General features: G+C 42.2%; 2 protein-coding genes across 2 annotated transcripts; both read right to left on the bottom strand.

The window, feature by feature from the left end:
• Positions 1–1,503: 1,503 nt before the first annotated feature.
• On the bottom strand, positions 1,504–12,212 carry LOC137095095 (RNA-binding protein 42-like). The gene is made up of 10 exons (XM_067461335.1): positions 12,017–12,212; positions 10,628–10,781; positions 8,694–8,781; positions 7,592–7,657; positions 6,851–7,014; positions 5,643–5,783; positions 4,762–4,968; positions 4,200–4,320; positions 3,132–3,326; positions 1,504–1,975 (listed from the first exon to the last, which is right to left on the bottom strand). Exons 1-10 carry the CDS (start codon positions 12,133–12,135, stop codon positions 1,863–1,865), a joined length of 1,368 nt encoding a protein of 455 aa, XP_067317436.1. The 5' UTR covers positions 12,136–12,212; the 3' UTR covers positions 1,504–1,862.
• A 3,639-nt stretch (positions 12,213–15,851) lies between these two features.
• Positions 15,852–23,734, bottom strand: LOC132780236 (cytochrome c oxidase subunit 6B1). Its single transcript, XM_060783830.2, has 4 exons — positions 23,614–23,734; positions 19,130–19,242; positions 18,152–18,252; positions 15,852–16,091 (listed from the first exon to the last, which is right to left on the bottom strand). The coding sequence occupies exons 2-4, from the start codon at positions 19,233–19,235 to the stop codon at positions 16,038–16,040; spliced, it is 261 nt and encodes an 86-aa protein (XP_060639813.1). The 5' UTR covers positions 19,236–19,242; positions 23,614–23,734; the 3' UTR covers positions 15,852–16,037.
• Positions 23,735–24,734: the final 1,000 nt, after the last annotated feature.

The following is a 24,734-nucleotide window of genomic DNA, read 5'->3' as shown; positions in this document are numbered from 1 at the left end:
TTACTTCCCTGGATCAAGACACTAAACTCCTATTTATGCAGGCCAAAATTCCATTGGCATCACATTGTTGGCTCATGTTTAACTTCTTGTCCATGAGGACTCCAAGATATTTTTCACACATACTACTGTCAAGCCAGGTGTCCTCCATTCTGTATCTTTGCATTTCTTTTTTTCCTATGTGGAGTATCTTGCATTTGTCCCTGTTGAACTTCATTTTGTTCGTTTTGGCCCATCTTTCTAATCTGTTAAGATGGTTTTGAATTCTGCTCCTGTTTTCTGGAGCATTGGCTATCCATTCCAATTTGATGTTGTCTGCAAACTTGATAATCATGCCTTCAAACTTTCATCTAAGTCATTAATAAAGATGTTGAACAGGACCGGGCCCAGGACAGAACCTTGCGGCACTCCACTCGTTACTTCTTTCCAGGATGAAGAGGAAGCATTGGCGACTAGGTCCAGTTCTCATAGAAAAGCAGTTCCGTACATTGACAGAAAAACAACTATGAATAGTATCCATGATACCTAATAGGAGGAAGACAGGCAGCATCTAGAAGGCCATTAATCCCCCATCCCTGGATAGACAATAAGAAGATAAATGTCATTAATTTATTACAGAGGTTAGTCCAAGTGAATTTTGACAATGTTAAACACAATTTTAAAAGGTTTACATCAGAGGTTACTATATTCTAAAAAGCCCAGCTGGGTAAGACTACACCAACATCCTGTTCCCACACTAGCCAGTGAAATGTCTCCAGGAAGCCTAACAGGACAAGAAGCCATCAGTTTTGGGCTGCTATCACAATGATTATCACATCTGAATTTACAAGCTGCATAAGTCAACAATGGCCTGGCTCCAGCTGCTAGTCCCCATCAACTCACACCTCCTGAATCAATTGCTGAATGGTAAGTAAACATCTTTGAAATGCAAACCCATTGATTCAATGGATCTACTGCAGTGGTTCCCGGCCTGTGGCCTGTGGACTACAAGTGGTCTACAAGAATGAAAATATGGTTGGCAGCCTCACCATTACCACATCGTTACAACTGGTCTCGTGAAACCCTCTTATAGTGCCGAGGCTTATTAAATATGGCTTTCTGTGGGAGAGCAAATGGTGACTATTGGATGACATATGTTCTGTATCGGAAACTAGAGCTGATGTGGTCTATGCAATGCATTTTTTTGAATCAGCACCCCAAAAAAACCAAACCAAACTGAATCTAAAGTTGACCAAAAACCAATTCGTAACTCTTTTGGTACTAATTTGGAGTGGTCACTGGTCAAAGTAAATCCATGGTCAAGTGGTCCATTGTCAAAACAAAGTTGGAAACCACTGATCTACTGTAATTGGATTTAGTCCATTAGCATAAAAATCTCTATCTGTATACACACTGATTTTTTTAAACAAAATTTTCAAAAAAACTCACAACAAAATAAACAGGAGGTTTTGGGCAGAAAGAAAATAATGCAATGATTCAAACAAAACAAAATCTGAGCCAATAATCTAAGCAAAAAGCTACATGTATATTTATTCATTTACAACATTGTTGCCTGCAGAAATTGTTGATGACTGGGAAATATTCCCAGCAGTGACTACTGGTTGTGAGGCTCCTCCGCAGTGAGCCTTGAAAGCCACTATTTAAGTCTACAGAGATCTTGGGAGACACGTGTGACGTCACAGGTTTTCCGAAACATGGAAGGCCTCAGACTGGAAGGCAGCAAGAGTGCCTCCAATCTTCAGTTGGCATCTTCCCTGTGATGTTCATCTTTCCCAGCAGAGGGTGAGGCTAAATGTCTTCAGAGATGCCAGATATTGGCAATTTTGGGAAGAGGAAGAAAAGTAGGCGCCACCATCTCCGCTTGGTTACCTCAGTCCAAGTTTCTTCTTCTCCTTTTGTTTTTTGCGCACAATATCAATGTTACGATCCTTCCACATGCTTTTACGTAATTTGATAGGCCGACTTCCAACATACTTTCCTGCCATAGCAAAGGGACAAAAGAAAAGTAGGTTCAGTATGTAAGAAAGTCCTTTTGAAGCCTAGTCATAGATAGTGGCCATTTCAAACTAGTCCCCAAACCGCCTCACAATAAACTCTATGGCCTCACAAGGAATTTGTTTTATACTTTATTGTTGTTGTTTATTTTATTGCAATTTGTATTTTTGTACTGCAATTTGTTGTTTGGGCTTGGCCCATGTAAGCAGCTCCGGGTCCCCATTGGGGGAGATGGTGGCGGGGTATAAATAAAGATTATTATTATTATTATTATTATTTGATAAAATCATTGATTAACCTCACAGTACTAGTTCACATACTATGTTTTGTCTGTACAAGCACCAGATGTTTACAGCACCAAAGGGACAACTGAGTGCTCATAGTTCCCAAAGGTGGATTAGCTGCAAGTGAGCTCAAAATATTTTGGATATGGTCTTCATACCACCTTCCCCAGCTTTCATATCTAGGCAGTTTGAGTCTGTAACCAACCCTGCCTTCTCAAGTGGGAATAATGTAATCATAAGAAAGACCACATGGGCCTCTGCCATGCAGGAAAAGCACAAACTATCCCTGAGAGATGGCCATCTCTCTGTTTACAAGCCTCGAAAGAAGGAGCTTCCACCACACACCGAGGCAGTGAGTTCCACTGCTGAACAGCTTTTACAGAGAAGGTTCTGTATGTAATACCACACTGTTGCTCCATGATGCCAGTATGGACCAGGCAACTGGAACATGAAGTCTATTATTTTGCTTCAAGCTGGTGAATATGAAGCTGGGTGAACTGAAAAAAGGGGCCAAAGAAAAGTCCCCTTTCTGCAGCATAGTGTCCTAAAAATATGTCATATGAATATGGGTTAATCTAGTGGTACATTTAGCCCAGTAATTGCAACTCTGATTGACAGCAGCTTTATAGCATTTTCAGATAGAAGTTTACACTGTCATCAGCTGCTTTCATTATTTTACCAATAGCAATGAGGACAACTGCATGCAAAGCACATCTTCTACCATTGAGTTTTGGCGTTTTCCCATTCTTAGCAAATTGTGAGTAGTCCCTGCATTGGGAATGATGTGGGCAATTTGTGTATCTCTGCCTATCCGTACCTCACTTCAAGATTTAAGAGATCTGAATATCATCTCACCATTCATCTCACGCATGGCCCGGACGTAGTCATTTGGATCTTTGAAGCTAACAAAACCATATCCTTTCGTCTTGCCGGTGCGTTTGTCCCGGATGACCTTGGCCTTCAGAAAGGATGGGTAGCGACTGAAGGCGCGCGCAAGGATGTCATCATTCACTTCATTGCCCAGGTCCCCACAAAAGATTCGAAAATCATCTGACAGTGAAGAACAAAGAATAGAACCCCTGAACACAATGAAGCTGGGCTTCTTTGAGCTCGCACCTTCCACAAGTTTCTAACCCTTGAAATTACAGGCAGTTGTCAAAATATATGAAATAAAAGCAAGCTGAGCATGATATGTCTAGTTCCATTTTGTGAGTATGTTATACAAAAGATATGTGGATGATTCTCTATCACTAATGTTTAAAAAGTGTCAGATTGGCTATTTATTCCACGCACAACAGAATGACAAAGCAAGATTTTTTTTTGAAAAAAAAAACCTGGCTTTTAACCACACTTAGAACATAAAAATCAGGGCCAGAAGCAAGTTAAGAAGAAATATCAGGTGGAGCAGTAAGTTAAATTGCTTAGGTGCTGTACTTGCTGACCTAAAGTTGGCGGTTCAAATCAGAGGAGCGGAGTGAGCTCCCAGTGTTAGCCCCAGCTTCTGCCAAGCTAGCAGTTCAAAAGCATGCAAAGTGAGTAGATCAATAGGTACCACTGCTGTGGGAAGATAATGGTGCTCCATGCAGTCATGCCAGTCACATGACCTTGGAGGTGTCTACCGACAATGCCGGCTCTTTGGCTTAGAAATTGAGATGAGCACCAACCCCCAGAATCAGGCACAACTGGACTTAATGTCAGGGGAAAACCTTTACATTTAGCTATCATTCAACATGTACTTGTACAAGAGTAAATTACTTCTGCAAAGAGCAAATGGTCTCTTGTAGAAGTAAATATCAATACTTTTTACTTGTACAAGAGACTATTTACTAAACACCAAGCTTGAGTAAATGGCCTCTTGTACCTGTAATAGGATTTCCCCAATAGTACATTCCACTATCCAACATGCACCAGCTAAATACATACCAGGATCCCATTCAAGTAGGCTGGGATCTTCCCAGCATGTCCCAGCAGCGGTGCGAATGCAGCGCTTCAACTTCTCCTGTTTTGTTTTCTTCTTGTCTTCTGGTGTACTCTCTACTACAGGCTATAGGGGCAGAAAGAAATGGTGATTAATTCATACAATACTACCAAGATCTCTTTTCACACTGGAATTCAATGCCACAAGTGTGATTATGGCCACTAGCAGAAGGGCTAGACCAGCTTTTCTGATGCTGAACCCCTCCCAATTGTGTTATCCTATGCGTTTAGGATGGGATCACCATTCTCAGGCAGCATGGAAATCACAGTCTACTATATCAGCAGGACAATCCTAAGATAGAGAAGGCTGAAGTAGAAAAATGCAGGGCATATAAGGTGATCGCTGACAAATTTCAGCTTATACTTGATGAAATTCCTTCTACGATGCGAAAAGTGTTGTTGTATTTTATTAGTATGTTTTCTATTGTTGTATTTTATTAGTATGTTTTTCATAATATGTTTGAATAAAAATAATTTACACACAAAAGAAGCAGCCACCACTAATTACCTCAACAGGCACAAATCCTGCATCAGTTCCTCTGGGCCGCTTCCCTCGTGCAGGCACCAAGTCATGCCCACGAGGAGGGGGAAGGCCCCGCACCTCCACCACTGGGGCTGGCTCCACTTCTGGCATGCTTGGACCAATCACTGGTTCCTCTGGCCCAATGGGCTCCTTCTCTTCCACCACAGGTGGTGGTGGCTCTCGGTGCTCTTCCTGAAGATAGGAGAGGAAGAGGACACAAGTGAGGCTGGTGGGGACGAGAAGCAGAGCCTTCTCAGTGGTGGCCCCCCACCTGTGGAATTCACTCCCGGGGGAAATCAGAACAGCACCAACCCTCCTCTCCTTCAGGAGGAGGGTGAAGACATGGCTGTGGAACCAGGCCTTTGGGCAACCAGGCAATTAGACAATGACAACCAAATAAGACAATCAGATGTGTAAGATCGGCAGGATTGTCGAAATGGAACCAAAACAGATCTTTGAGTTAATTGTACACTGATGGGTAGGAGGAAGATCCAGATTTGTATTGTTTTTTACTGATTTTATCATTTTACTGATTTTATTGGATAATGTTGAATTGTGGGAATTTGTACTGTTATATATATATATATATTTCTTTTTTTGTGATGATTGTTTGTGTAGCAGGCGTCTAAGTGCGCCTTGCAGCTGTAAGCCGCCCTGGGTCCCCTTCGGGGTGAGAAGGGCGGGGTACAAGAACCCCAAATAAATAAATAAATAAATAAATTTTGGTCACTGGGAATTTTTTTGTAGATATTCCCACAAGGAACCACTTGGCACAAGGATCTCAAGAAGGTGGTTATACACCATCCCACATCACAGAGTGGTGGGGGAAAATGTCCACCTGCAGAATCATGGGGACATTCACTGACCTCTTGCTTCTTCACTGGTGGGGCAGAATAAACAGTAGGAGCAGCTTGTATGACAGTGGGGTTCACTTTTGGAGGGGCCACCACAGGTCGAGGAACGGGCACCAACGGAGCCAAAGGGCCAACAGGAATCCCTGGCCCAACCTAATCCAGAAGGAGACAACAATCAATATTGCACCCCTGTCCCATTGAAGACAAACAATCCATAAAACTTGTATCTCACAAATCCTTCTCATAGTTTAAACCTTAAGTCAAAACAAAGAGGTTACATGAGTGAAGAAAAGAGTATTAAGAGAGAAATAAGGATGCTTCCACTACTAACCTGTGACCCTTCCAAGGAAAAATGACTTGATACAGCAAAAACAATGCCCATGGGTGCTTAAAATTTTATATCCCCACAAAATGAGTGGCCCTATACATCACCAGAAGTGCAAAAGCAACTCTCACATGAGCTATCAAATATTGGGGGCTGTGCTGTTACACCCAGGCTGCCTTAAATGTCTTTAGTGCTATTCATTTATTTATTTATTTATTTATTTATTTATTTCGCATATTTGTATCCCACCCTTTTCACCCCAAAATTAGCCTTACATTAGGAAGCAATTCAATGCCAATATATATAAATATAAACGAATACAATTAAAACCATACAATTAAGCATCAATTATTAAAACATCAATTAAAATCACGTAATCCAGACTGTAGTCCAAGGCCTAGCTAACTGTCAATTCCATCAGTCTGTTATCCTTATTCCACTTTTTTTTTAATTTGGCGATTAACATTTTTTTAAATCTGTAATACACCCATCAATTTCTTCCTGAACGCCAGGAGGGATGGGGTCGATCGTATTTCATTTGGAAGTGCGTTCCACAGGAGGGGCGCTACAGCCGAGAAGGCCCTGTCTCTTGTCTCCGCCAGCCACGTTTGCGATGTTGGCGGGAGCGAGAGCAGGGCCTCCCCGGATGATCTTAAGTTACGAGGTGGGACGCAGAGGCAGATGCGTTCAGACAAGTAAGCTGGGCCAGAACCGTGTAGAGTAACTCCCTACTGCCCACATTCCAACAGTACTTGTTTGTTCCCCTAGGAAAACCTAGTCTGATTCAACATGATGCTTTATTCAGTAAGCAGTCTCAACATGCCAGGAAAGCTCAGTCCATCAAACATATCCCTATCATTTTACTTTATCTTCCTTATCCCCCAAAGGTACTCACAGGAGGACCAGGTCTCATAGGTCCTATGCCCCCTAAGGGTGGCCCAGGCGCTCTCTGCATTGGTGGCCCCATTAACATTGGTGGGCCTTGGGGACCTGGCATGGGAGGTCCTACCATGGACTGGTGATGAGGAGGAGGACGCATTGACAGGGGCCGAGGACCACCTGGAAGAAAAGAAAAGCATTACTCAATACGCATAATGCTGGTGAATAAGACCTATTCTAAAATCCTGGAATACCTGTTGTAGTTATTTTAAAAAAGTAATTAAAGTGATTTCAACTGAGAAGTGCATTCCACTGGTTGTTTGACAGCATGATACAATGTTCAGCAGCTTAAAGCTGCCTGAAACTGAAAGAGAAGCAATAGTTTGCTCCCTCCAAATTTCAAATGACCTGAAAATCATCAAGAATTTTGTAAAATCCTTCAGGAAGACCCTGATTTCCACAGAAATGCCAAGACCATAAAGGGCATAATATGAACCCATTTTTAAGGATGTGCAACTGTGGACAAGTTGGATTTTACTCCATCTTGTCCATAGTTATTTATTTAGTGTCAAAGGCATTGCGTGAATAACTGATAAAACAGAGGAAGCACAAGCAGCTAAATAATTCTAAACCAAAAACGGATGAGAGCAACCCCATTGTCTGAAGCTTTAAACAATTCTTCCTCTGTCCATAGTTATCAGGTCTCCTAAACCAAGCTCTTGAAATACAGCAAAATATAAATAATTAAATTGCTCACCAGATCTCTGCAAGACATGAGGCACAAAGGTTGGGCGGAGGATAGGAGGCCGTTGTGGGGGAACAGCTGAAAAGGAACAAGATTGAATTCAAAACCACACTGGAACATCCTGCATCCACTAGCACAGGGACGTCAAACTCATTTTCATCAAGCGCCACACAAGCCTTATGGTTACCTTCAAAGGGCTGTTGAATCTATGGATGGCGAATCCACAGATACAGAGGACTAACTACTGGTATATATTTTTACATAGTGGTTGGTATGCTTTAGTTTTTACCCAAATTGAGTTCCCAGATGTTACTGAATGATAACTCCCATAACTTTTTATTATCTGCCATGTGGACTGAGGATAATAGGAATTCAAAACCAACTGCACTCATGGCTCTGAAATTGGCGAAAGATTAAAGGACATTTTTAAAATCAGACATTACATAAACAAGCCTTATTTACTGCATGTCTTGCAGACAGCTAAGATGTGGGTGACAAAAAGGCACCAAAGGAGTCTTCTGCACTGCCAGGCCACCAAAGAATCTTGATGATACACACTTGTCTACGATTGTGTCCTGAACAAAGCTGCATTGGAAGACTTGCAGCTATTTAAGATTTCTAGTTTTTTCAGATGAACTGATCATATTTGTAATTTTTATACATCTACTTCACATGTTTACTTATTTTAAATTTTGCTTTTTGCTAACAACCTTGGATGAGGTATACAATTTAAAAAATAACTCCTCAACAGAATGGGACTAGTTACATAATGACTAAAAAATGTGGTCATCCAAGCTGTTTGATCACAACTCACAGCATCCTCAGGACACACCTAGAGATCCAAAAATTCACCTGTTTTTAAGTACAAGCTCCACAGCTCTATTACCATAAACAATAACATCACATTCAGGCTCTAAAAGTGTACATTCATATATTTTAAGAATCATCTTTCACCAATAAATGATGGTTATTATGCATTAGGTTACTAAGCTATTTAATTTTTCTACTCCAAAACACAATGGTGAAGCTAGCAACTGGAGGCATGAGAAAAACAAGAATATTGCTTGGCAAGACTGGCTATAAAAGTATGGGTTCAGAGAGGTATTGGTCATACTTGGGCCCACAAATGGCACTGGAGGAGCCACAATTGGGGTCACTACTGTGGCTGCAGCTGCTGCTCGAGCTTCCAGACTTTGCTGGACCTGGAAGACAAGAAAAAATGACAACAATGAAGATTCTCCAAGTGAGAACAGGTGCTTCTTCACAATTCACCCTCCCCATTCCTGCAAGCAATGAGCTCATTGCCCATCTCTTGCTTTTGAGTCTGGCAAGGGACCTTAGAAGACTACCCAGCTGCTAATATCACAATTTCACTCCATGTAACTCAGTGGGACTTTTTTTCACTAATGATTCTACAGGGACTTTCATTTCCTGTTCTGTGGAGAGATGAGAAACCTATGCACATAGGCACACATATGATGGCAAAAGTATGATGGCTGGGACCCAATGCCAAGACAGTGCAGCGAGTGAGAAACGAGCGTGCAACAGAGTTGTGGCAAGATAGCTCACCAGAAGAAAAAAAGAAAAAGGGGGGGGGGGGGAACAAACAGCCAAGCATAGTGCTTAAGCCTATCCAGATATTGTATGCAAACACGTTCAAATACATAACGTCTTCACTTCTCTAATTCCGACCCACGTCACGCAACCAGCATTGGGTCCCAGCTACCATATGATGAACAGAGGTCCACAAAGAAGGTATAGAAAGGAGCTTTTATTCTAATCAAACAATTTACATTAAGCAAAAGTATATCTTGTAGATGAAGACATTGTCTTTTAAGTGTTAGAAAAACAGCCTAAGTTATTTATTTATTTATTTATTTACTGTCCTTGTATACTGCCGTTTCTCAGCCTAACTGGCGACTCAACGCGGTTTACAACAAAATATACAGTGCACAGTATACAATTAAAACCATAAAAACATAATACACAATATTACACGTAAATCACAATCCAATACATCTCCTAACTAAAATCCTGGTCCAATTTCATCATCCATATTACCAATCCGTAATCAACACATTCATTATATTTAGGTGAGGTTAGAATATCATAAGCTCTAACACAATTAGCTGAACATTGGGGCCTATGGTGGCACAGTGGGTTAAACCCCTGTGCTGGCGGGACTGAAGACCGATAGGTCGCAGGTTCGAATCCGGGGAGAGCGTGGATGAGCTCCCTCTATCAGCTCCAGCTCCTCATGCGGGGACACGAGAGAAGCCTCCCACAAGGATGGTAAAAACATCAAAACATCCAGGTGTCCCCTGGGTAACGTCCTTGCAGACGGCCAATTCTCTCACACCAGAAGCGACTTGCAGTTTCTCAAGTAGCTCCTGACGCGACCAAAAAAATAAAAAAAAAATCTGAACATTGATAGTCTACTCACGAGCTAAAAGTTATTCTGGGGTTTGGACATTCAGGTGAAGCTTCTCTAGGAATGTAAGGAAGGCCACCTTCCCCATCTGTCCACCAGTCAGTTTTTATATACCTCACCCCATGCCTCATGGCACCCCAACTTTTTATAAACACTCACCTCAAAGCATCTAGAAGCTTCCAAGCCAGTCAATATATTGTTCCTCCATGATGCTGGCACTCCAATAAATGTAACTTAAAACCAGTGCACCCATAATCCTTTGTCTAACTGGAGTAAGTCTGCATAACCTGTGGCCCTCCGGGTCTTTTGGACTTCAGCTTCCAGAATTCCTGACCACTGGAGAAGCTGGAGTCTAAAACACCTTGAAAGCCACAGGTTGTGCAGGCCCGACCTAGAGTAAAGACTATACCTTCCACTGTGTTGCCCAGACAATAGGAGAGCTCATTATCACACTGCACTATAAGAATCGAAGCAGCTAGATCAATGTAAAGCCTCTTCTAGTCCAGAATTCTGTTTCACACTTCAAAACAGACACTTCTTCTGTGTCAAGGCAGAATCTTCAACAAGTGTCCTGGATTGAAAACACACATCCGAATACATACTTCATGCATGCTTACCTGTCGGTAGGTGTTGGTGGCAATGATGGGGCGAATGACAGGAACTGGGGGCACTGCAGACACTGCTGGGACAGCCAGAGCAACTGGCACAGCTTCTACCACTGGAGCAACTGGAGGCAAAGAGACTGGTGCTCCCAGCACTTCCTGCTCGAACCTGTACATAGTAATATTTAGCATTGATACTATGTATTTAAACATTCCAATCAACATTCATTACTGCCTGCTTGCTATGATATCTTGACTTTTTAAAAAAGAAAATGCTTCACTGGTAGTCAGGGAAGCAAGCTCAATTTCCCAAACAAACAAAAAAAAAAAAGCTCAAAGAAGTCAACTACTATAATCACAACATAATCCACCTCAGCGGTTGTGTTCATACAGTGGAAAGAAGTGAATGCATAAGAAATGGGGCTACAAAGTGGAATCCATGACATGTGAGTGTGGAGAAAAGCAAACCACTGACCACCTGCTGCAATGCAACCTGAGCCCTGCTACACGCACAATGGAGGACCTTCTTGCGGCAACACCAGAGGCACTCCAAGTGGCCAGATACTGGTCAAAGGACATTTAATGAACTACCAAGCTCACAAATTTTGTATTTTGTATGTTTGTTTGTTTGTTTTGTTAAAAATGTAATACAACTGTCTGGTTGCTCCTGACACGATAAATAAATAGTGGGAAGAAGTGAATGCATATACCATTTTTAACTCCACATTAAAGGGCATAAATCCATGAAACAGAAACAAGATATTTATGAGAGAAAATCTATTTTTCGAACATTAAACAACACTTGTTATTGCTTGTATTGTTATGTTTGGGCTCGGCCTCATGTAAGCCACACCGAGTCCCTTGGGGAGATGGTAGCGGGGTACAAATAAAGTATTATTATTATTATTATTATTATTATCTCTCCATGAAGATGGTGATGTGATGCTGATGAAGCGGTTTTACCCATTGGCTGGCTAGATAAGGAAGGTAGATATTTTTCTTGCTCTTTTATATAAAATAAGCCAAATAAATGGAGGAATTCATAAAACTGAGATCAACATATGTCAAAACTTCAGAATATGGATGATGATTACTATTTAAAAATAATTAATTTCCATCTACCTAATACCATTTCTGCACTCATGGAAAAATAGCTTATGCTAACTTACGGTACAGATTACTTTTTTTTGTTTCTTTCTGGAATTTAGGTTGAGAACCACTAATACAAAACTACACGAAAAAACACTGTCAAGCCAGCTAAGCCAATACAAGGAATCAAAACACACAAGGCTGCAAAAGGAATCTCGTTTTGTGGCGAAAGACGAGCAGGGCGGCGACGTAAAGGCCCCGAGGCGCCGGCCTGGCTTCCCCGAGGACCCCTCTCCCCATCCCCGCAGGACTCACAGCGCCATCTCGGCCTCCATTTCCTTCAGTCGCTCTTCCCCGCTCTTCCCGCCGCCGCCTCCTCCCGGCCCCATGGGCCCGGGCCCGACTCCGGGACCAGGAACCGCCGGGGCTGCCATGGCTAGGCCTCCCTCGCTGCTCAGAGCCCCTCAGAACGGGACTGCTCGCCAAGCGAGGCTCTTTTCCGGCGCACACGTGTGATGTCACTGCGCTCAGCCACTCCTTTTACCAGTTATGGGATACGTCAGAAAACAGAGCGAACTTCCGGTTGCTCTGAACGCTCACCGCTACAGGATGTTCTTTTGGACTTCAACTCCCAGAAGCCTCAGCTGCCGTGGCCAATGGTTAGGAATTCTGGGAGCTGAAGTCCAAAACCCTAGAAGGCCCTGTAGGAAAGGCCAGGCGACGTCTCTTTTGGTATTTGGGCCTCCAACTCCCAGAAGCCCTGTAATAATAATAATAATAATAATAATAATAATAATAATAATAATAATAATAATAATAATAATAATTTCATTTATATACCGCTCCATCTCCCCAAGGGGACTCAACGCGGTTCTCAAGTAACATTACAAAACATACAAAGTAAAAACAACATAACCATAAGATTAACAAACAAAATATAAGCATAAAATTGCCGCCATAACACACATATATTAAAAGTAATCCTGCCAGTTCAAGGCGATTAAAAATTTAAAAGGCCTAGCCAAGATTTGTGCAAGCCCCAAAATTCTAGGGGGCCCGGGAATTAAGTGCAATGCTATGGCAGGCAACAATAATATTAGGTAGGGGTCTGTGGTTGTTCATTCCGAGGCTCATTAGAGGAAAGAATCTGGGTAACTGGTAGGAAGAATAAGGCCATATTAGACAATGTGTGGGGCTGAGTTAGAACTGGTCATTTTCAAAGGCTTGTTGAAACCACCAGGTCTTCAAGCTCTTACGAAAGGAGGGGAGGGATGGGGCCTGTCTTATTTCCCCTCGAAGGGCGTTCCAGAGGCAGGGGGCCACCACTGAGAAGGCCCTCCCTATTGTCCCCATCAACCACGCTTGAGATGGTAGTGGGACCAAGAGGAGGGTCTCCCCAGATCTCAGAGCTCGTGCCGGCTTATTCAATGGTCAGGAATTCTGGGATACGGAGGCGCAAACAGCTGGAGGGCCGCAGTTAGCATTTCTGCACAGTGCTAAAGCTCAGTAGGAACTATGCTGGTGTGCTTTCCTTCTCTTTCTGCTTAAGGCCCAAGTGGATTCAACATCCAGTGGCTATTTGTGTAGAACTAATTGGTCAAATGCACCTTCACCAAATTTTGGAAAAATTGAAGCTCAGGAGAAGCCCATAGGAGTTTAGAGACATTAAAATGTGTTGCCCTTTAAGAAAAATCAGGCATTAAAACCAACCAAACTGTATCTCAGTAGGAAATATTGTACAGTTCATAAACCCTGCCATTTTAATTTTATCATATCAGGAGTAAATCAAGGATACAGTTGTGATGTATTTAAAAAGCAAACCACAAAGTTTGAAGACTTGGCCTCTGCGCATTAATAGAACTCTATCAAGGGCCACAAAACCGCATTATTGGCCCGAATGCTGATGCAACAGAGAAAAAAGCACAGATAGACTTGTTTATTTATCGTATCAGGAGCGGACCAAACAGTTGTATTGTATTTTTAAAAACCCACAAAGTTTGCAAACTTGGCATTCTTTTAAATGTCCTTTGACCAGTAGCTGGCCACTTGGGAGTGCCTTTGGTGTTGCTATAAGGAGGTCCTCCATTGTGCATGTGGTAGGGCTCAGGCTGCATTGTAATAGGTGGTGTGTGATTTGCTCTTTTCCACACGCGCATGTCATGGACTCCACTTTGTGGTCCCATTTCTTAAGGTTGGCTCTGCATCTCGTGGTGCCATTGAACTTAAAAGACAGAAAGGGAGCAATTCATGGGCTGACATAAGGAACAATGACTTTGTTTCAGACAGAAAGCATCTTACAAAGCTATTTTTTCCCCTTCTATAAGGCTGGAGTTTAAAATGCCGGAAGAAACATTAACAACTTTAGATATGCTGGTACCACATTGATGGCTGAAAGAGAGGAGCTGAGGAGCCTTCTAACCAAGGTAAAAGAAGAAAGTGCAAAAGCTGGGTTGCAGATAAACATAAAAAACCAAGATTATGGCAACCAGACTGATTGATAACTGGCAAATAGAAGGAGAAAATGTGGAGGCAGAGACAGACTTTGTATTTCTAGGTGCAAAGATTACTGCAGATGTAGACTGCAGCCAGGAAATCAGAAGACGTTGACTTCTTGGGAGGAGAGCAATGACCAATCTTGATAAAATAGTGAAGAGTAGAGACATCACACTGGCAACGAAGATCCGCATAGTAAAAGCAATGGTATTTCCTGTAGTAAGCAACAGATGTGAGAGCTGGACCATAAGGAAGGCTGAGTGAAGGAAGATAGATGCTTTTGAACTGTGAATAAATGTCATGAATAAATAAACAAATAAAATAGATCCTTTTGAACTGTGGTGCTGGAGGAAAATTTTGAGAGTGCCTTGGACCGCGAGAAAATCCAACCAATCCATATTTCAGGAAATAAAACCCGACTGCTCATTGGAAGGAAGGATATTAGAGGCAAAGATTAAGTACTTTGGCCATATAATGAGAAGACAGGAAAGCTTGAAGAAGACAATGATGCTGAGGAAAATGGAAGGAAAAAGGAAGAGGGGCTGACCAAGGGCAAGATGGATGGATGGCATCCTTGAAGTGACTGGATTGACTTTGAACGAACTGGGGGTGGCTATAGCCGACAGGGAGCTCTGGTGTGGACTGGTCCATGAGGTCACAAAGAGTCGGAAGCAACTGAACTAATAAACAGTGAACAACAACATAAAAAAATAGATTCGCTAATTAACAAAATAATTGATGTGTTGGAATATGAGCTATAAAGACACACCAACCTTCCAAAGCAATAGATAATAATGAGCTTCATTAAAATGTATGGAAACATGGATCTATCCAAAATCCACTGATCCCAGGACTTGCTTCCAAGTACTCATGAAATATGCCTTACAATACATTCCTATACATTCCCTACAGACTATGTTTACAGCTTGAACAGTGATACATAATTAAAGTATTACTAATTGATCCTTAATTTCAGGTACCACTAGTTACTTCATTACACTAGAGAAAAAAATCCACTTAAAATCCAGTTTCTGCCTCCTGCAGAATTCTGGGGTTTGTAGTTTAGTGAGGCTGTTAAAGGCGCCTTCCTAAACTACAAACCCCAGAATTCTGCAGAAGGCAGAAATCGGATTTTAAGTGGATTTTTCTCTAGTGTGATAAGGTTAGGTGTTCTCAAATAGTATGATTATAGGATTTTGCTGTTGAATCAGTACTACTAAAAGTAGCACTTAAAGTAAAGGTTCTCTTCCAGATAACATCACATAACAGTTTTATCCGGATCATTAAGGGGAATTCATAGGTGTTGTTGCCTGCTTAATGATACATACAATTATAATAACATATCCAATAAATTCTCAGAACTCTCTACTGCCTGTGGGAACTGATCAGCTGCAAGTGATGGCTGACCCTGAGGAACTCAGCAATGCTCCTAATCCAACAACACCCAGCAGGTTTCTCATGTATAGGTTGTCTGAGGAATCTTATGCAGTGGAAATGGAGGCTTATGTCAAGTGCAGGAGCAGAATATGGTGCCCAGTGGGGACCAGCTGCTGAACAGTAAGTTATACACATGACTTTTGAGGGATGTCCCAGAAACTTCAAACACTGCACACACCAAGAGGCCCAATGATACAAAGTTAATTCACTGATCCACAGCCACGGTTTTATGCCTTTAATTAGAATTTGTCACATCCAAGACTGGGTACTATTGATTAATGTTAGATGCTGAAGTGGAAAAGACCCAGAGAGATACTTCAGTTGATCCTTCAGAGTCATCACACGGAGGAGACTCAGCAGCAAAACAGTGTCCTGAAGAGGAGAGCAAATGGCAGACACAAGACAATCAGATCTTGCCTGGGAAAGTCCCCGCTTCTATACGTTCATCCCAGGAATTGACCTGCAAAAGACCAAGAAGCTTCTTTCATCATCAGTCCTATTGTCAGGAATACTACAGTGGCAAAGTGGCTAGAACTGCAGAATTTTTTTTTAAAACTACACTTCTGCTACTCTCGTCGATAGTTGTTAGGGTTTTGTTTGTTTGTTTGTTTTGGTAATGTCAATCTTTATCGAGGCCTGTGACCAGGCAATTTAAATAAGGAAGGTTCAATTATGTTTTTCTTACAATCACAATAGAGGAGGCAATAAAGAAGAACATTGGTCACTGGTTCAACTGCCCCTGAGCCACAACGGGCACATGCAATCAGAAGAGATTTTCCAATAAGTGGAGGGAAATGAATCAAATCCTATGAATGTGAAGATGTTGATGATTAGGACCTGGAAGTGCCAAAATACTATTTGTTGGTTTGTATACATGACATACTCCGTTAATTAGTGTGGAATAGGTAATCTGGCCAAGATAGTGTTGATATTTAGTATTTAGGATATGTTGCTTAAAAGCTGCCTTGGCTGTTTCAATATCCAATGAGCTAAGATATCCAGACAGGAGACAGTACCACTGGTTTTTAATTTACTTCATCCTACATGCTGGGTTTGAGTCTACATTGACTCAAAACCAGCATGTAGATTGAGGTAAACCAAAGCTAAAGGAAAAAAGATAAACTTCAGCAAAGTGGAATATAGTAAGCCAGGCTCTTGTTTCAACCTTCTGAATGCTGGCTTCTAAACACAGGATTGTATGAGAAATGCAGCAGGGAATGAAGGATGGTATCAATGATTTAGATCAAAACCTTCTGAATTAGAAAAATTGGAATAGGGATCCAATTGTGAACCATATAGAAGGTGATTAATGGTTTGGTCTCAAGTAACTTAATTACTGCTGGCACATAACTTTCACCTCGGATGTGGAAATAGTTTAGTAGGGTAGAGGTACTCCTGTGAGCAGACTGGCTTGCATAGTACTAAACATGTGCCCTCTAGCTATTATCAGCTTGAAAGACAACACTCATTTGGACAACTTGGAGTGTTGTATGGCTTCTGAGCTGTATGGCCATGCTCTAGCAGCATTTTCTCCTGACATTTCACCTGTATCAGTGGCTGGCATGGTTTTTTTTACTTGTTTGATCTATGATTTATAAACCATCTATATGGATTTAGCTTTCTTGCAAAGACAATAACCTTAGATTTCCAGTAATTAATTCATAAGAGTTCCTTATGAAAGCTCTGGCACAACAAAATTGCCTTGTTTGTTAAGGATAGGTTGCAGAAAGTTCACAAGATGGCATTTCACAAGACACTTCTGACCCCGATGTGGCTACGAGGCCTACTCTCATATTTCAGATTTCAGTCCACTTTTGGCTCATAAAAGGACCACCAGATTTATTTATGGCTATATACTATTTGCCTCAAACTGTTCAAACATGAAAAAATGCAGACACATTATATTTTAGGAAAACTGAACAAACTAATGTAAAACAAAACAAAATATACAGGTGCTTATTTTTAGTATTTTCATCACTTTTAACTCCTGTGACGACATTCAAAGGGCTTGAAGGGCACCTGAACTCTGACCCTCTTTTACTAAAATAAAGTTAGAATACCAGTGGCTGAAAGTAGCGACAGGAACAGACTGTTGAGAATTTCCCAGTCCCTCCTTCACCCAAAAACTTCAGAGGAACATCCAAATAGTCAATTTCCTTTGCTTTGTAGTTATGCGGTACAACTTTGGAATTGGAGAAGCATTATTTTTAATCCTCTTTCAATAATGCATCATAACATATGTTTCTCTTGCTATTTGCAATAATGCTAAGCACACAAAATTCTGACTCTACATATGGAAAGCTTATATCAAATGGGAGCATAATATCGATTCCACTCCTTTGTCATTTTTAGTGATGTAAGACACTCTCAACAATGCAAATGGCACTGGAATGATGGTTAACAGAACCTCATCGGAAAACAGACACAGAAATACGTTAGGCACCAAACAGATCCCCTATTTTTGCCCCTTTTCTCTCACACACATGAATTCCTGATTACAGTTTAGTTCTATTTCCTTACCCAAGAAATAGGGCAAAGGGACTTGTACACCCTTTTGTACCACTGGCAAACATAAGGATCTTGTCCCTTGGCATTCATGGCTTTTTCACAACGATGGAAATCTATAGAGAAAGGAAAAACAGCTTAAAGAAAGGAAGGAAAGTAGACTACCACTGATTCTACTTGAGACATTGCTGACAACACATGATTTTAAATTATGGTGACCTATATTTTGATATGTATTTTAATCTGTGTAATTTTGTCTTCTGTGATATGTTTTATATTATGATATTTTTGATCTGCGTTTGTTTGGAAATTGACTATTATGCTTTGTACTGGCATTGAATGTTTGCCATTTTTTACTTTGGAAGCTGCCCTGAGACACCTTGGGGAGAGAGGGCAGGTTAAAAATAAAGTATTATTATTATTATTATTATTATTATTATTATTCAAATAAACATATTTTATATCTTTCAGTCTAAGTAACCTGATGATTCACATGGTAATGATGAAATCGTGCTACTATATTAGATCTATACATTTGCTATTATTAACTCATATACACTCGCCATTTATGAAGGAATTGGTCAGTAGAAAAGTAAGAGGAAATTACGTCTGATTCAATGGTTTGACATACTGATTCCACAGTCCTGGATTCAGTCATGAAAAACACTGTCTTTTATGGGGTCATAACACTTGCTGTTTGTCCTTCAAATAACCAAATGTTGCTACTGGCCTGGAAGCTATGCTGTATTTTTCTACTGTACTCACTTCACTATTTCATTTTAGTTTCCCAGCTAGAAGTGGGAAACTTTGTATGCAATATGAACTTTGTATGCAATATTCAAAAAATAATTATTTCACAATCTAGACTTGTTACCAGAAATGTGCCAAAAGGACTACCATTTTCAAAAAGCCTTGGTTTCTAACAACTCAAAAATCAGAATAGTTGACATTCTCATAAGGATGCAAATATTCATACACATGAACTATACGAACCCAGATAGTTTTGCCAGCAGTTCCGTGTTTGGTTCTGATTGGGGAACCTGCTATCAAAGGGAGCTGTCTTGTAGTTCTCCAGCTTGGTCCTGATATCTTCAGCCATATCTTCTCTGAAAGCAAAATTGACATAAGCAAAACTAAAATTGCTGAGTTTTACAAACTCTGTCCAAGAGAATGATCCAAGATTCATGAGTATAGGGCAGATCAGGAATCTGTTAATAATTTTTAATAAATGCATACATAAAAGTACTTCTTGTGAATGGATCATGTTCCCCAGTAGTATTTTTATCCTCAAGCAGCATTCCAGCAACTTATGGCAGTATTCATATTACATGAAGCAAGACATTGCTTACCAGCCATTAGATATCTGATACATACATACATACATACATACAATTAATCTCATGATATGAGCCCAGGTTATATGTTTTGAACTGGATTGTATGAGCACCCTTCCACACTGCCTTTTATCCCAGGATCTTATCCCAGATTATCTGCTTGAAATTGGAATATATGAGTCCCCACTGCTAGATAACCTGGGTTAAACAGATAATCTGGGATCAGATCCTGGGATAAAGGGGCAGTGTGGAAGAACTCCGAGTCTATACTGCCAGATAATCTGGGATAAGATCCTGGGATATAGGGCAGTGTAGATCCAGTCTGAGAAGAGTACTCAAACAGCACGTATGCACTGTACTGTACAACATATATATTATATAGACCAGTACTCTTCAAAATGGTGTTCTTTCAAATAGTGCCACTCTGTGAGCTTTGGGATACCAGTGTGAAATAAGTTTCCAACAAAGGGGTAAAAAACAGCTGCAGTTAAACTGTGAGACCAGTCCGACACTTTAGAAAAATAAAGATTGCTGGTCCCCACATCAGATTACACTTACACAGACCATATGATATCAAACACAAGACAAACAATGCAATACATAGGATTTTATTTATTTATCGTGTCATCAGCAACCATTGTATTACAATTCTAACAGAGCAAAACAAACACAGAGATTAAAAAGAAAAAGAAAAAGAAAAAAAACCCACACAGATTTTGTAAATTTGGTATTTGGTTAAATGTCCTTTGACCAGTATCTGGCCACTTGGAGTGCCTCTGGGGTTGCCGCAAGAAGGTCCTCCATCGTGCATGTGGCAGGGCTCAGGGTGCATTGCAGCAGGTGGTCAGTGGTTTGTTCTTCTCCGCACTCGCATGCCGAGGATTCCACCCTGTAGCCCCATTTCTTAAGATTGGCTCTGCATCTCGTGGTGCCAGAGCGCAATCTGTTCAGCGCCTTCCAAGTCGCCCAGTCTTCTGAGTGCCCAGGGGGGAGTCTCTCATCTGGTATCACCCATGAATTGAGGTGCTGGGTTTGGGCCTGCCACTTTTGGACTCTCGCTTGCTGGGGTGTTCCAGCGAGTGTCTCTGTAGTTCTAAGAAAACTATGTCTTGATTTAAGTCGTTGACGTGCTGGCTGATACCCAAACAGGGGATGAGCTGGAGATGTCTCTGCCTTGGTCCTTTCACTATTGGCTGCTACTTCCCGGCGGATGTCAGGTGGTGCAATACCGGCTAAGCAGTGTAATTTCTCCAGTGGTGTGGGTCGCAGACACCCCGTGATAATGCGGCATGTCTCATTAAGAGCCACATCCACTGTTTTAGTGTGATGAGATGTGTTCCACACTGGGCATGCATACTCAGCAGCAGAGTAGCATAGTGCAAGGGCAGATGTCTTCACTGTGTCTGGTTGTGATCCCCAGGTTGTGCCAGTCAGCTTTCGTATGATGTTGTTTCTAGCGCCCACTTTTTGTTTGATGTTCAGGCAGTGCTTCTTGTAGGTCAGAGCACGGTCCAAAGTGACTCCCAGGTATTTGGGTGCGCTGCAATGCTCCAGTGGGATTCCTTCCCAGGTAATCCTCAGAGCTCGGGATGCTTGTCTGTTCTTAAGGTGAAAGGCGCATGTCTGTGTTTTAGATGGATTAGGGATCAGATGGTTTTCCCTGTAATAGGCAGTAAGAGCACCTAGAGCTTCGAAGAGCTTCTGTTCTACCATCTCAAAGCTCCCTGCTTGAGCAGTAATGGCACGATCGTCAGCATAGATGAAACTCTCTGTCCCTTCTGGCAGTGGCTGGTCATTTGTGTAGATGTTGAACATGGATGGAGCAAGCACGCTCCCCTGAGGCAGGCCGTTCTTCTGTTAGCGCCAGCTGCTTCTCTGGCCCTGGAACTCAACAAAAAAGCTCCTGTTTTGTAGCAGGTTTCCTATGAGGCGGGTGAGGTGGTAGTCCTTTGTGATATTATACATTTTTCTCAGGAGGAGGCGGTGGTTCACAGTATCATAGGCTGCTGACAAGTCTATGAAGACAGCTCCTGTGATCTGCTGCCTTTCAAAGCCATCTTCTATGTGCTGGGTCAGGTTCAGCACTTGCGATGTGCAGCTTTTGCCTTTTCTGAAGCCAGCTTGCTGTGGGATCAGACATAGGATAATACGCAGTCTCCCCTCCACATTTGCTGGAGTTTGAGGGTGCAGCACTTGCGATGTGCAGCTTTTGCCTTTTCTGAAGCCAGCTTGCTGTGGGATCAGACATAGGATAATACGCAGTCTCCCCTCCACATTTGCTGGAGTTTGAGGGTGCAGGATATTCTTTTCATCACTTGGTAACAATGGCAGCATTCAAACTGCTGACTTCATACTGAAGTAGTTAACATTATACATTGGTCCCTTTCTGAACACCTTTTATCAAAATAATCAAAGTCCTTATAGACGATATAAGAAAATGGAAACAGCTTCAGTGTTGTGCTTTTTAAGTGAATGTGAGGCCAACACCTCTTCAGGGCTTTGGATGGATTCTTAAAGGTGTGCCTTTGGTGGTGTAATTTGCACACTTATTAGGATGATCTGCCACCTTTTTTCTGCAGATCTTAAAGAAGGAAATGGCTTCCAGACAGAATGAAAGGCCATGTTTCTTTCCATAGTGTGCAAATATAAATGAGGGAGAGGTTCCCTGTCAAATACAGAGAATTTAAACTTTTGCACGTTTTTCACAAACCCAGACTAGGTACTGTGTTTTAAAGTATTTTAAAGTTTTATTATATGTATATGTTTTTTTAAAAGTTGTATTGTTTATATGTTGTATTGTTGTATATTTGATCCCCTGGTGGCACAGCGGGTTAAACCACTGAACTTGCAGACCGAAAGGGAGCAGGATGAGCTCCCGCTGTTAGGTCCAGCTTCTGCCAACCTACCAGTTCAAAAACATGCAAATTTGAGTAGATCAAACTTCCTGATCCTACATCCTGTTCAGCAGTAGATCTCTCTGCCTCGGAGTGTGGTGGAAACGCAGAAACAGAGGCCGCATGGCAGGGGGTTGGATTGGATGGCCTATGTGATCTCTTCCAACTCTATGATTGGATGATTAGTTTATTTATTTATTATTTCGGTCATTTCTACCCCGCCCTTCTCACCCCCTAGGGGGGACTCAGGGGTTAACTACTATAACTACTACTACTCCACTAGGGCAGGCATGGACAAACTTGGGCCCTCCAGGTGTTTTGGACTCCAACTCCCACAATTCCTGAGGGAGAAAAGGAAGGGGCCTGAGGCTGTTAGGAATTGTGGGAAGGCCCATGTTTGCCAACGCCTGCCCTAGTGGAGTAGTAGTAGTTACAGTAGTAGTAATCTTATATAAATAAAGATGTCATGTTTGTTTGTGGGATTAACAGAACTCAAAAACCACTGGACGAATTGACACCAAATTTGGACACAAAACACCTAACAACCCAATGTATGTTCTTCACTCAAAAAAATTGATTTTGTCATTTGGGAGTTGTAGTTGCTGGGATTTATAGTTCAAGTACAATCAAGAGCATTCTGAACCCCACCAACGATGGGGTTGGTGGGGTTCAGAACTCCCATGACCAACAGAAAATACTGGAAGGGTTTAGTGGGCAGTGTCCTTTGGTTTTGGAGTTGTAGTTCACCTTCTTCCAGAGAGCACTGTCGACTCAAACAATGATGGATCTGGACCAAACTCTACACAAATACTCAATATGCCCAAATGCGAGCACTGGTGGAGTTTGGGGAAAATATAACCTTGACATTTGGGAGTTGTAGTTGCTGGGATTTGTAGTTCACCTACAATCACAGAGCATTCTGAACCCCACCAATGATAGAATTGGGCCAAACCTCCTAGACAGAACCCCCATGTGGGCCATAGCAACGCGTGGCAGGGGACGGCTAGTAATAATAATTATAAATTATTTCCTATTTCAGCTTTATAGCAATTTCTAGTACGCCTAGGTATAGTTGAACGCAAGATATTCAAGGCTCGCTTGGAGCACAAAGGCCCGCCGGGCAAGGAAGGCCCCAGAGTCGCAAGAGGAAGGCAGAACTGCGGGAAGTGAGCCGGAAAAGCGCTTCGGGGCCTACCATGTCTCCCCCCCCCTCTCTCCCTCTTTCCCTGCCTCTTCCCCGCCTCGTTACCTGACTGCAACGGTCACCACTGCCCGGCAACTTCCTCCTCAAAGTGACTTTCAGCCGAGACCTGACGCACACAGCAAATACCCCGGAACCAAAAAAAGAGCGCTAGAACGTCCCCGGAAATGGCGGGCACGGAGGACAGGAAATGGCTTCAATCTCAAGAGCGGCCCGACGCCAAAGGAAACCAAAATGGCGAAACAAGCGAGAGGGATGGAGCTGCGTCGGAAAGGGCGGGCACAACAGAGAAATGGGCCCTGTCGCTTTAAGGCAGGCATGGGCAAACTTTGGCCCTCCAGGTGATTTGGACTCCAACTCCCACCATTCCTAACAGCCTCAGGCCCCTTCCTTTTCCCCCTCAGCCGCTTAAGCTTAAGCGGCTGAGGGGGAAAAGGAAGGGGCCTGAGGCTGTTAGGAATGGTGGGAGTTGGAGTCCAAATCACCTGGAGGGCCAAAGTTTGCCCATGCCTGCTTTAAGGATTTTCTGGACTTCAACTCCCAGAAGTCCCAGCTGCAGGAGGCAATGATTAAGGCAGGCATGGGCAAACTTCACCCCTCTAGGTGTTTTGGACTTCAACTCCCACAATTCCTAACTGTCTACTGAATATTACTGTGATTCTCAACCTGTGGGTCCCCGGGTGTTTTGGCCTACAACTCTTAGAAATCCCAGCCGGTAATAGTATGATAGCTGGGTCCAGAAGCGCCAAGCGTTACGGAGGCCACATCACTCCTTCAGAAGCGCTGTTTGCACAAGAGAGATTTATTGTAATGTAAGCCAGGCTGGAGACAGATTTATTTATTTTGTATCAAAAGCATTACATAAATTAGTATAAAACTGATAAAAATAGGAGGGCAGGTCACTATCTTTTGACCGAAAACAGGCCACAGCAATGGCATTGTCTGTAGCCTCCAACAATTCTTCCTCTGTACATGAGGCAGGGCATAGCGGACAAACATACAGATGCGGAGTTGTCTGTTCTGCTCCACAGTCACATAAGGTGTGGGATTCTTTTAGGTACTGCCATTTTGCCAGGTTGTCTTTTGATCTGCCCACTTCTGAGTCTGTTCAGGGACTTCCAAGTTGCCCATTCTTGGTTTGCCCCTGGAGGAAGACCCTTGTTGGGGGC

The sequence above is a fragment of the Anolis sagrei genome, chromosome Y, assembly GCF_037176765.1.
Source record: "Anolis sagrei isolate rAnoSag1 chromosome Y, rAnoSag1.mat, whole genome shotgun sequence".
NCBI classification, from domain to species: Eukaryota; Metazoa; Chordata; class Lepidosauria; order Squamata; family Dactyloidae; genus Anolis; species Anolis sagrei.
Note: the sequence above shows the minus strand (reverse complement) of the source record. Positions and strands in the feature narration are given on the sequence as shown.